Here is a 14,158-nt window from a genome sequence, read left to right as displayed (position 1 = left end):
AGGCGTGATGTCCTCGGTGCTGCTATGTGTTCCTGACCGTATAGATTGAAGATGTCACAGATACAGCGGGGCTGCCTATATCCCCCCATTCTATAGGATTCGCACGCTAGCTCCCATTGACTCCCGATAGATCGCGACGTATCAGCTGTGCCCATATCAGCCGTGCGAGCTCGGATCTGCTGAGTCGGGCTGGCAGAGAAGGGGGGATTCTCCTCCACAATAGCCCCCCGTTTACAAGCCCAGGCTGGCTGCGGTTGCCTCGCATCTGCTCCTAGGCAGGGCTCACTTTCCAATCTTACTACCTGATGGCCTCTCATTAAAATTGCCAATCCATTTAAAATGTCAAGAGAGGAACTGACTGCAAAACACAACTGTTAACGCAGAACGTTAATTACCTCCTAACATGAAAAAAAACTGCTTTAGAAAAAAAAATTACCTCTAAAATTCGACCTAAATTAAAGCGAATTTCAATTCTAGCCTCCGATCCGTAGACACATTCCTGATTTCATTATTATTTTCCTCTCTATCCGCACAAAGCCCCCACTATGCCGGGGTTATCTCCTGCTACAAATGTAATTAAATTCAAAGGAGAAGGAAGCCATGAGGCTATATAGGGATAGGGTGATATTTTTATGGTAAATGTATAGAGAGGGGTGCAGTGAGGGGCTGGGGTGTTGGGGCGCTCTACCGATAAAGGTTCCATTCTCAGAACGCTCAAAAACTCGCCCATCACCTTAGCGTTTCCAGCGCGCCTCCGCAGCGATCCGGCCGCAGTCTAGCATCGTTAGCGGACGTCCGCAACGATCCGACCGCCTTCCAGCGTTTCCAGAGCGTCCGCAGCGATCCGACCGCCGGTCTCCGCGCACAGCGAGCGCAGTGGGGCCGCCGAGGGGCCGCAGATCACATGCAGCTCATGTAGCCCAGCTCAGCTTGTTTCATTTTCGAAATTGTGCATATGTGTGCCTTGTCTTTCCGGAGCGCGTGATGTCACAGCCCTCTCTGGCTACATGGGGCGAGAAGCAGCGCAAAAGATGCGCACCGGGGTCCACGGCTCATTCCACTGCACGAGGGGCGACACGGTGAGTGCTGTCCCCGTATAGACTGACATCCTGCACCGAGCAACCTGGGATATATATATATACACACATTGTATGTGTGTATATATATATATATATACACATACACACACACACACTGTACACACACACTACACACACTGTACGTGCACACACACACACACCACAGCACACAGATGCCCACACACATGCACACACCAGCACACAAGATACACACACACACACACACACACACACACCAGCACACAGATACACACACACACCAGCACACAGACACATGCACACACCAGCACACAAGATACACACACGCACACGCACACACACACACACATGCACACACAAGCACACAAGATACACACACACACACGCACACACAAGATACACACACACACACACACACACACACACACACACACACACGCACACACACACCAGCACACAAGATACACACACACACACACACACATACTTTGTACATATATGTGTTGGGGAGAGAGAAGTTTTCACGTTGAGAAATATATACATATATATTATAGTTTATATATAGAATAGATGTGTATAGGGGGGAGGGGGTGATTGTGTGTGTATATGTTTATATATGGGAAGAAAGAAAGGGCTTGTGGAATTAATATATATTCCTATATAGGGTCTAGTATATAGGATGCATTTATACAAGGAAAGAGAGGGATGCATTCTTATATGATATATACATAGAGAGATAGAGAGGAGTGCACTTTATATAGAGGGAGATAGACGTGGAGTATATGTCTTATATGTATGTAGACAGACAGACCTATGGATAGATGTACATTAGTGGACACATCAGTAGATGCATACAGATATACCTCGTTCTACCTTAAAACAGCAAAGGCATGTTAAAAAAAATCCTGGAAAATTAAAAAAAAGAGAAGAAAAGGCAAATAAAAGCAGCCTCTGCACATTGTAGCTTGGCCAGTTTCGTGGAAAAGATTTATATAGTAAAGAGAAAAAACCGGTAAAATGCGTTATTTACTTTAGAAGGGGAGGTGGCAGTATAAGAGTATGCTAATTAGCCGGAGATTTTTTTTGGGGGGGAAGGGGTGGAATATCAATTTTTATTGCATCACCTGTCAGGAGTGTCCAATCAGCGCTGGCTTTAGGGGAATTAATTGATGAAGGTGTCTCCGGACGGGCTCACTATACTGTGTCATTTTATTTGGAGCTGCAGCGGCGGCGGGAGCGGCAGCTGGTGTCGTCTGCTGAACATTCCATTATTCAGGGGGGCACCAATGGCACCGGGGGCTGCAGCAGGGCGCAGGTACGGGGCTTGGAACCGCTGGAACAATGGAAAGCTCCTTCCTATACTGAGACACTGAGACTCCTCTGTGCCTACAATAGTCCCTATGCCTTGCCTGCTGCTGGATAGACCTGCATTACTAGGGAAATGTAGCAGGCAGACACTGCTCTCCTGACACACTGCCTAACTGACTGTTGGAGAGCAGTTACCAGCCCTTATTTTTATTATTTTTTTCTTCTTCTCCTAGCAGGATGCCTTGAGACTGCAAGAATCAATCTCTCCTCCTTTCCTTTTGTGGATTTGCCATTCTGGTGGTTATTTTTCCACTCCCTGCTTTTCCTTGGAGGACTTGCCAATGTTGGGGATGCTCTAAAAAAAGTCGAGAGATGGGAGATCTGGAGTCGGGCTATGAAGTGGTGGATGGAGTCAGGCTGGGCTACCTGGTCATTAAAGGCAAGCAGATGTTCGCCCTGACCCAAGTCTTCACAGATCTCCTGAAGAACATCCCCAGGACCACGGTGCACAAACGCATGGACCACTTGAAAGTCAAGAAGCACCACTGTGACCTGGAGGAGCTGAGGAAACTCAAAGCCATCAACTCCATCGCCTTCCATGCAGCCAAGTGCACTCTGATCTCCAGGGAGGACGTGGAAGCCCTGTACACGTCCTGCAAGACGGAGCGGGTCCTTAAAACAAAAAGGAGGAGGATAAGCAGGCCCCTGTCAACAAAAGAGCTGCCAGAGGAGCACCCATCCCCCGACCCTTACTCCAGCTTTTGGAAGGAGGACAAAGTTTGGCTTGGTTTGAATGAGCCTGCCCAGCCAATAAACAGGAAAGCTTTTGCTGCTGGTGAACCAGACTCGCTACCGGCAGCCGATCTACCTCATTTTCTAAGTAAATACACTGGCCACAGCTACCCAGAACTGGCACGGTCGCCTTGCAAAAGCCCCCTAAACTATGAAACTGCCCAACTCCCCGGGGACTGTCTAGCTGCTTTCCACGGCAGCTTGCCCTACATCAGGGGCGTGCTGTGCAGCAAGCACCCAGCCTACTACTACCACCACCATCACCACCACCACCACAGCCACCACCACCACCATCAGCCCGCCGTCGCCCAGCCCAAGCTGAGCAGCTCTGCCGGGGTGACTTACAGATACAAGAGGAAAAGGTCTTCTGGAAGCAAGGAACAGTTCCACCACGGCGGAAGGGGACTTCTCTTCATCCCCAAGCCCTACAGATCCAAGGGGGCCCCGGTGTGCCTGGAGAGGGTCCACCTGGTCAATGGCTTCTGCCCTGGGCACCTGGGCGCCCTCCCGGAAGGCTACAGCAGCGATTCGGAGTCCAGCTCTTTCTCAGCCAACGATTCGGACTTTGGCTCCAGCTTGTCCAGCAGCAGCAACTCGGCGTCCTCGGATGATGAGGAGGAAGAGGAGGAGGGGGAAGAGGGCAGCCCGTCTGACTCCAGTGAAGTCAGCTCAGACGAGGAAAGCTCCTCTGAGTCAGACAGCAGCTCCGTGTCCAGTCAGGTCTCGGTGGAGAGCATTCGCTTCCGGAGAACCAGTTTTTCCAGTCCGATCAATAGTAATAATAAAGCTCCCCAGAGCCTGCTGTCCCAGGCGGCCTCCAGGTTCCCCAGCCCCAGCAGTAGGCTAGGGGAGGAGGAGAGGTCTTCTGCTCACTGTGAGATCAAAACTGAAAGCCAAGACTGGAGCCAGCAGGGCTGGGGAGCTCGGGCCCCTGGGATCTGCTGCCCCCCTGACCTGAGGAGCCCCAAAGCCTGTGCGACCCCTTTCCCGAGCCCAGGGTTCTCCTCTTCTCATGCAAACAGGAATGACCCAGCCTGTGCTCCAGAGGAGGGCTCTTCACCTAGCCCAAAGAAAAACAATGCATTTCCACAACAAAGAGTACACAGGGAGGCCAAGCAGTGCCTTCCACCACCCCTCCTCACACCCTGTTTGGAAAAAAGTCCCACCAGCCCCAAGTGCTCCTCAAACTGTGTCTCTGCCTCTGCTGAACATGTGGACAAGGGGCGCAAGTCTCCAGGGCCGGTGGATTTCCCCGCAGAGCCTGGGCAGGCCGCCGGGGAGCCATGCACTGATCTGCCCTTCCTGCACCACGTGAAGATCAAGGTGGAGGACAGCAGCGGCAGCGAGGAGTACGGACACACCCGCGGCCAGGAGAAGCTAAGCTATGAGTGCAATGTTGCTAAGGACGAGTGTGACAGTGATGGGAGCGAGTCTAAAACGCAGGGGGCTTTCTTGAGGGCCAAGCAGGACACTGAGTGCACTGAAGACCAACGACAAACCACTTCTCAGAATCTGCTGACTCCCACTCAGGCCCCACCATGCACTTTAGGTACATCAGCCAAGAACCCCGAGGAAGGGGATTACAAATATGGTGCTAAAGTCAGGAAAAATTACAGGACACTGGTGCTAGGCAAGAGAAGCGGTATGCAGGCAGCCACGCCGCCCCCCACCCCCAGCAAGCCAAATCTGAAATCTGCCAGGAGCCCACGACCCCCAGGTAAAAACGAGTTTTATGAGAGGACACTGGAGGCCCTGACAGTGACCAACAGACGCAAAAGGTTAGCCAGCAATGTAGCATCTACAATTAAAAGACCTTTTAATTTCATGGCAAATTTTCCCAGTCCACCATCATTGATTATTGGCATAGACGGAGATCTGGTCCCAGCCTACTCCTTAAAAAGCACAAAGGAATCATTCCCACCCCACAAAGCCCATCCTGTTTGGAAGTGGCAGTTGGGTGGAACTGCAGTACCTCTCCCTCCTAGTCACAAATTCAGGACATTTCAATCGTAAACCCCCCATTGGTTTTTTTTCTATTCAGTGGGGGAATTTATTTTTTAAAACAAATGGTTGTATCAGCCTGTTCTTTTTTTATATCTATTATTATTAATTAATATTATTATTATTTTTTTTGTGGTTGGAATTATTTGACTTGACATCTCCTGGAGAAGGAAATTTGGATGAATGCTCACTTGCAATATGGATATTTTGTTATTTTTTTCATGGCTACATTCCGCAGACTACTCAGTGCTTTAGTGACATAAATTAATCCTGGTCTTGAATGGAATATGTTTATTTTATTTGATCTATTATTACATTTGTTTTGTTCTTAGAAACAAAAACACCGGGTACCTCATTCCATTTGCAACACAAAAAAGTGTGTAAAAAAAGTTTCACAACAATAATAAAAAGACAAACTAATTTATTACAGGAGTAATTTTGACCATGTAGTGAGCTCACTCCTAATACCCAATCAGTTTCAAGAGAGTTAAAAATTAATCTGATTGGATACTTGTGTACACACGGGACTGAGTCAAAATGATTCCTGTAATAGGTCAGTCAAAAATATGAGCCAATGCAATTTCTGCACTATAGGCCTGACTGTTCCTTGCACAGTATAGGTCCATTTAATGATTAATGGTGTGGCAGAGTTTTCTTAAAAAATGTGGGTGAAATGTATTATTATTTTTTTTTATTAATTCAACAACAGTTGCACTTAAATTGCATTTTCAGGACTGGAAATGTTTAGGCCTGAATTTATATCAAGGCCTGCAAATAATAAGCTGCCTCTCTCTTTTACTAGTAGATACTGTTGTATGTTTTTGTTGTTTTTATAAAATGCTGTCTTTTAACGCACACAATCAGATTTGTGTAGCTATATTCCACCAAATGGTATCCAAAGGTTATTTTTTAGTGTGTGTCACCCCCAATAGATCCATAATATGAGTTGGCTTGTATGGTTTTCAGGCCAAAACAGGGATGTTTGATCTGGTAGCTTTGAACAGTAAAACAAATAAATAAAAATAATGATAATAGACTGTGCAAATGAAGGGATTAGACTCAGTTGTAAATGTGAGGAAGGGAGTGCTTGTGTTGATATTGTGATTGCTTTTTTTTGTGTATATGTTGTTTTATTTTATGTTTTCATTGCTAGAAGCCCCAGCCATTAACGTTGTGACAAACAGCATTATTCATTGTAGCTCTAAACTTGAATGGTCACCACAATCTCGACATTTTTTTTGTATTTTTTAAAGACAGGAGCATTTAACTGCACATGACAATCAGCTCTCTGCTTTTGCACTTATAAACTGAACTAGTTAAAATATGGTGGAGAGCAAACGCTGTGTATTTTTTTTTCATTGTGTAATGTGTTGACAAGCAGTAAATCATAAAAAAAAAAATTGCGATGAAATTTTTGCACTGTTGAAAAGCATGCTCACCTCCTTTTTAAATTAAATAGAGAGAAAAAAAACATAACACTGTTTTCTTGAAAACTCGATTCAGTACACCCCCGAAATATTGCTAATAATTAAGGAATGAAAGGGGGAAGGGGTTGGTATTATTTGGCATTTTTTTACAAGGGGGGAGGGGGTGGATCATGGTTTTGTTTTTTTTGTACCTGAAAAAGAAGGGAGATGTAATCATTTTGTATTAAACTGTGTTCATATTACATTTTGGATCGGTGTTTTTATACAGGATTTTTTTTTCTCAGTGGAATTTGAAAAAAAAAAATCAAAAAATAAACAATAAACATTGCACAGTTGCTAAGGCCCTTTAAATTCGTGTGACTTGTTAAAGAATGGTAACTTCCAATGCAATTTCTAATGGAGAGCATGTGTGTGACTTGAGACTGGCACAGGAGAGAGGGGTCAGGCTGCCCCTGTGATTCGGTTTCATTGTCTCCTTACTCATCTGCAGCCAGGATGCCCCCTGATCAATATGGGGGAGTTTAACTCTTGCTACATGGTCCAGCAAACGCTATGGGCTCCAGCAGCTATCCCAGGGTTGTTATATTACGGGTCAGAATGCAATCTTGATCAGTGTAGGCTCCTTTGTCTGCGAATATTTTAGGCAGGCATGGGCTTGGTGTCAGCTTACAGTGACCACGTGTCTTGCAATCACAAGGCTCCAGTATATATGCTATATCCAAAAAGTTTGCATAGCTTAGAATAGATGCATGAGTTGGTGGTGCTGGGAAGTGGAGCATTCATCCAATCAGTGATGAGTAAACGTCAAAATAAATAATACATATTTAGATAAATAAATAATAATAATAATATTTGCATGACTTTAGAGATTCAACCAATACATGTATTGTTGTATTCCTTAGTTTCAGGGCTCTGGAGAAGGCAAAGACCTAGTCTGGTGAGTTTGTGTGCACACCTAAAGGTGGCCACTAACTGTCCAATTTCTAACAAAAAATCGTTTCAAACGTTCAGAAATTCTGATCTGATTGGTTGTAAATAACCTCTGGTGATGGCCACAATCGATTATGAACGAGTGAAAAAAATGTCGTCCGAATGAATTTTCGTCGAACCAAAATTTGGATTTTCGTGTTGGTTGTGATAGATAAGAAGCAAAGATTGGTTCGTTGATGGTGTAGTAAACGATGTATTACAATATTTCACTTCCAATCAGAATTTCTGATCGCTCGAACGAGTTTTCGCTAGAAATTGGATCATTAGTGGCCACCTTAAGCTTGATACACACTCTCAATTATGATTGGCCAATCCTTGACCAATTTTACCACCTCTTTGTAGTATGAGGGACAGTTAGTGACAAGGTATATATATATACACACTGTACAGCGCTGCGTAATATGTCGGCGCTATATAAATACTCAATAATAATAATAATAATAATATGAGGGTTGATCTACAGAATCTGCTCATAGTACTCAATATCTGTTGACCCTCAGACTACATAGAGGTGGTAAAATTGGTTAGTGATTGACCAATTATAATTGAATGTGCGTATCAGCTGTCTCTTTTCCCGAGCCTTTGAGACTGCATAATGCAGGGTCACAGCGCTTTGAGTCCCCAGGGAGAAAAGCGCTATAAATATATTATTGTTATTGTTTTAGTATAAAGTACACAGTCAAGACACAAAACACATCCTATAGGCTAAAAAGCCTGGTACAAACATTCAAATTTGATTGGCCAATGTTACCACTTCCGTGTAGTATGAGAGCTTATCTGCACACTGTGTTCATAGTATTCAAAGTCTGTTGGCCCTCACACAAAAAGGAGGTGGGAAAATTGGTTATTGACTGGCTATTAAAAATTAGATGTGTGTACGCACCCTAAGATATACCAGCAAACAGCAGCTTAGGGTAAGGCCTGGTACACACTATCAATTATGATAGGTCAATCAATTACCAATTTTACCTCCTCCATGTTGTATGAGGGTTTTATCTACACAATCTGCTCATAATATTGAATATCTGTTCACATACTGCATGGAGAGGTAGTTAAATTGGTCAATGGCCAATCATAATTGAAAGTGTGTATGAGGCTTAAGGGCTGGGACCTACTAGAGTGTTTTTGGCAGCGTTTTGAGATTGTTACAGTCTCTAGCGATTTCCCAAAATGCTTTGCCAATGTAAGTGGATGGAGCAGATCCCACTGGAGCGATTGCAGCATTTTGGAAGAGTTTCCATCCTAATGTATTGTGTAGGAGCAGGGAAATTGCTTTGAAAATCGCTTACAAAGCACTACCCCAAATCGCTAGCGATTGTGATAGCACTTTGCGCTTTGTAGTAGGCCCAGGCCGGACTTCTAGATATGGGCTCATGTGCAATTAGGGCTGGTGCACACCACAAGAGCTTTTTAAATGCAAGAGATTTTAAAAGCTCTTGCTAATGCAATGCTCCAGTGAGAACACACACATAGGATAACATTAGCAGGAGCTTTTAAAATCACATAGCGCTCAGAAAAGCTCTTCTGGTGTAAACCAAGCCAGCCCTAAGTTTTGCTCCTGAGTTTTCTCCTAGTTGATACTGTAACAAATGGCCAATAAAATGCCTTTTAAGTCCCCAGTAAAAGTAAGAAAATACTCAAAATAATTTTGATAGTACTTTTCCCACCTACGTTGTGGTACTTTTTAAATTGCAGAGTGTTGAAATTATTTAAAGTTATTTTAAAGAGAGATGTAAAAGTATCTCCTAGGAGATAGGTCAGGATAAAAAATTAATTGCATATGGGCCACAAAGTGTGTTTCACCCATTGTAAGTCGGTGCTGTCAGTTTTAGTTTCAGTTTCTGATTACAGCAGGACCACCAGTAGCCCTTTTAGGCAGTGCAGCGTCCTGGCCAAGTTACTTTTCATCTGGGAGTATCCAGGGCTCTCCTAACATGGTGATCCAGTGCGGATTCAAGCAAATTATTGTACAGTAGAAGTGTGGAAGTTATGCAGTATAAATTGCACAGTAGAAGTGTGGAATGTATGCAGTACATATTGTAGAGTACTAGTGTGGAATTTATGCAGTACATTTATTTATTCAAGTATTTATATAGCGCCGACATATTACGCAGCACTGTACAGAGTTTATTGTCTTGTCACTAACTGTCCCTCAGAGGGTACATATTGTAGAGTATTAGTGTGGAATTTATATAATATATATTGCACAGTAGAAATATTTAATTTATACAGTATATATTGCACAGTAGAAGTGTGGAATTTATACAGTATATATTGCACAGCAGAAGTGTGGAATTTATGCAGTACATATTGTAGAGTATTAATGTGGAATGTATATTATATATATTGCACAGTAGAAGTATTTAATTTATACAGAATATATTGCACAGTAGAAGTGTGGAATTTATACAATATATACATTGCACAGTAGAAGTGTGGAAGTTATACAGTAGTACATTGCACAGTAGAAGTGTGGAATTTATACAGTATATATTGCACAGTAGAAGTGTGGAATTTATACTGTATATATTGTAAAGTAGTAATGTGGAATTTATACAGTATATATTGCACAGTAGAAGTGTGAATTTATACAGTATAGTACAGTGGAAGTGTGGACTTTATACAGTATATATTGCACAGCAAAAGTGTGGACTTTATACAGTATATATTGCACAGCAAAAGTGTGGAATTTATACAGTATATATTGCACAGCAAAAGTGTGGACTTTATACAGTATATATTGCACAGCAAAAGTGTGGAATTTATACAGTATATATTGCACAGCAGAAGTGTGGACTTTATACAGTATATATTGCACAGCAGAAGTGTGGAATTTATACAGTATCAATTGCACAGTAGAAGTGTGGAATTTATGCAGTACATATTGTAGAGTATTAGTGTGGAATTTATATAGTATATATTGCACAGTAGAAGTATCTAATTTATACAGAATATATTGCACAGTAGAAGTGTGGAATTTATACAGTATATATTGAACAGCAGAAGTGTGTAATGTATACAGTATATATTGCACAGCAGAAGTGTGTAATTTACACTGTACATATTGCACAGTAGAAGTGTGGAATTTATACAGTATATATTGCACTGTAGAAGTGTGGAATTTATACAATATATATTGCACAGTACACTTGTGGAATTTATACAGTATATATTGAACAGCAGAAGTGTGTAATGTATACAGTATATATTGCACAGCAGAAGTGTGGAATTTACACTGTACATATTGCACAGTAGAAGTGAGGAATTTATACAGTATATATTGCACAGTAGAAGTGTAAATTTATACAGTATATATTGCACAGTAGAAGAGTGGAATTTATACAGTATATATTGCACAGTAGAAGAGTGGAATTTATACAGTATATATTGCACAGTAGAAGAGTGGAATTTATACAGTATATATTGCACAGTAGAAGAGTGGAATTTATACAGTATATATTGCACAGTAGAAGAGTGGAATTTATACAGTATATATTGCACAGTAGAAGAGTGGAATTTATACAGTATATATTGCACAGTAGAAGAGTGGAATTTATACAGTATATAGAAGTGTCGAATTTCTGTAAGGAAAAATAAATCCCATGCAAGTCCGAGTTTGCAGGTTAGAGATAAATATCAACTGATCACATACGTAGTATTGGTCTTTATAACACAAATTCCTGAATGCCTCTTTAGAGGAGCGAATAAAAAACAAAAATAAGTCTCCAGCCCTATAGGGGGTTCTGTAGTGAATTGTTTACTCGATGATGTATAAGCACTGCTGGCTTTGTATTCAATTAACAATTTAACACAACGAGGAAAGAGAGGGAGAAATGACAGATAGATGGACAGAGAGACAGTGCTACAGAAATATATCATGCACTTGCACACACATAATTGCAAATCATTGGAGAAATTGTATGTGCCCACTTGATCTATCTATCTATCTATCTATCTATCTCTCTATCTATCTCTCTATCCATATTCCATGTACCAGTATCAGCGTGGTGTACGTGTGTTAGTGGTCTCTCCCCTTCTCACACGCCCCCCATTCTCCCCTCTACAAATGGCAGGGTAATTTAGAGGCACATACCGAACGTGATGTACTGTAAGCAGCAGTCTTTTTAGCTTGATAGCTCTTTGCACAGGCGCTGCTGATGTGTAATTGGTATATTGGAAAAATGCAACAATTATATGGTGTCACGGATGGATGTTCAGTCTGCCTCTCTCCTCTGCTTGTTATGTCTTTCTTTTTCATATCTAAACAACGCACCTCAGATCTGCTGGTGGTAAAGCAGCACCCTGGTTGCCCATGGTAGACTCATGCCAGGGGGTATCTGGGCAGGGCAGCAGTGTGCAGAGACCACAGTGCCCACTCACACCTGAGCAGGGAGCACTAGTACTCTGGCTGCTCCCATAAAGCAAGCTGGGACTTGTAGTTTCCCCTCTGTCAGACAGAGTTGCCTTGTGAAGGAGAACTGGCAATCTGTCTGTTGTAATCAGCTTATCAGGTTTTACAATAATCTATACTGTTATTTTGTAGTGTAGTTTTCAGCAGGCGACTATTAGGTTCCTTTTTACTCCACTGCACAAAATTCTAGTGCTTCTCCACAGCTCATCTTTGTGATGTAAGAGTTACGCTGGCCATACATGCATAGACTTTTATCCAATCGATTCCTCTCTGATCTGAAACTGATCAAAGAGGGATAGATTCCCCCATACACAGCGCACAGATTTTCAATAATTCTCACCATGAAATCTATTGAAAATCTATTGAACTGCAGCACTGCATTGTTCGATAAAGCTAAACTTAATAGGCCCTCGATCTACCATCGCTCCTCCACCATGTCCAATCGGTCTAAATCTACCGCCTGATCCGATCTTTATTCCAATAGATTTTTTGCTGTGAATCAATCGAAATTATGATAGGTGTGCCTCGTTGCGTCACAGATAACCTGCAAATTCGATCACGGTGATCGAATCTGCCGGTAAAACTCGAAGCTTGTATGGCCTGCTTAAAGAGACACTGAAGCGAAAAAAAAAACTATGATATTATGATTTGTATGTGTAGTACAGCTAAGAAAAAAAACATTAAGATCAGATACATCAGTCTAATTGTTTCCAGTACAGGAAGAGTTGAGAAACTACAGTTGTTATCTCTATGCAAAAAAGCTATTAAGCTCTCCGACTAACTTAGTCGTGGAGAGGGCTGTTATCTGACTTTTATTATCTCAACTGTAATTGAACTGTTTACTTTTCCTCTGCTAGAGGAGAGTTCATTACTTCACAGACTGCTCTGAAAGACTCATTTTGAATGCTGAGTGTTGTGTAATCTGGACATATTATAGAGTGATGCAATGTTAGAAAAAACACTATATATCTGAAAATAAAAATATGAGAATATTTTCTTTGCTGCTAATCTTCTAGTAATTATTCATAGTACTCAACCAATTCATTATATCATATATTTTTTTCGCTTCAGTGTCTCTTTAAAGCATACTTGAAATCAGAACTTCCTCTGTGCTCTGAAAGATATGCAACAGCAACAGCAAACAGCATAATAACCTTTATAGAAAAGCATTTCTTTGTTACAGCTGATACAAATCCTGCGATAAATCTGCGGTGTGTCTACTCCCTGCTTTCATGGAAGCAGGCATAGGGTTAACATCCTGTGTTTACTAATTAGCTCTCTGCCCTGGCAGTCAGCTGATGGATCAAATTTCAACTTAGTCACAGATGAGGGGGAATTAGACAGGCTAAACTCTCTAAACAGAGTGCATTTCTGTGTTTTCCTTCTGTCCTGGGCAAGAGTTTGGGTCCACTTTAACCTGTATACTAGACTGGGTCTCCATACACCACCTTGATCGGTGTTTGTTGATAATCTGTGGCTTTATGTAGCTGATTCTGGGCTGATAAGTTTCGCTGCTACTCCCCTCCCCTGGGTAGGTTTTCCTTTGCCGAGGCCCCACCAGCTTTCTCCTTTTCAGGCCCCACAAGCCCCAGATTTAAAAGGCCCTAGATTCTTTGCCTGGACCTTCACAATAGGTGATGGGGGAAACTGACAGGCTTGTGTGTCCGCTGCAGGGCAGATAACTACTGCCTGCTCCATCTCCCCTTTCCCCAGCAGCAGCTCCAGCCATACAAAGGAAAGAAAAAAACACACACACAGGCCTGGCCTTGGAATGCTGACTTCTATATCCTATGTATCCTCTCTGATAAGGCCTAATATCCTGTCTATCACATGCCTCCCTTTTCTCTTCTCCGCATTCCCCCTGCCTGCTGCTTATGATTTGATATACAGGACTGATAGAGGAAGACTATGACAAGCTGTATACACACTGCCTTTTTCAATATAAACACGTTTACCATATATAACATCTATACCTGCTGATCACCCAGGGCTCCTCCCTCCCGCAGCTATCTCCTCCAAGATCCCTTTCTTATGATTTAGTCTCTCCAGCTTGTATGGATAAATAGTCTAGAACATATCTGGCCACCCAATGGTGATGAAAGCAGAGATAGGATTTGTAAACACAATATTGTGGTGTAAAGCCCTGTAGTGAGTTTATTTGGAGGGGGAGA

General features: G+C 42.5%; 1 protein-coding gene across 4 annotated transcripts in view; it reads left to right on the top strand.

Annotated features, from left to right (window-relative positions):
* Positions 1-891: 891 nt before the first annotated feature.
* The window catches only part of SKIDA1 (SKI/DACH domain containing 1), a 50,881-nt gene continuing 37,614 nt past the window's right edge, over positions 892-14,158 (top strand). Inside the window, exon 1 of one of the 4 annotated variants that reach the window (XR_011020751.1) lies at positions 892-1,079. Coding sequence is in view for 3 of the 4 variants with exons in the window: in XM_068235598.1 (XP_068091699.1) it covers positions 2,739-5,171 (2,433 nt within the window). In the remaining variant the exon portion in view is untranslated. Of the gene's footprint in view, positions 1,080-2,293; positions 6,682-14,158 lie in introns of those variants that run through there. The other 3 variants (XM_068235599.1, XM_068235600.1, XM_068235598.1) reach the window with 3 other exon arrangements.

This window comes from Hyperolius riggenbachi, chromosome 5, assembly GCF_040937935.1.
Source record: "Hyperolius riggenbachi isolate aHypRig1 chromosome 5, aHypRig1.pri, whole genome shotgun sequence".
Taxonomy (NCBI): domain Eukaryota; kingdom Metazoa; phylum Chordata; class Amphibia; order Anura; family Hyperoliidae; genus Hyperolius; species Hyperolius riggenbachi.
The sequence above is the reverse complement of the archived record's forward strand: the minus strand, read 5'-3'. Positions and strand labels throughout refer to the sequence as shown.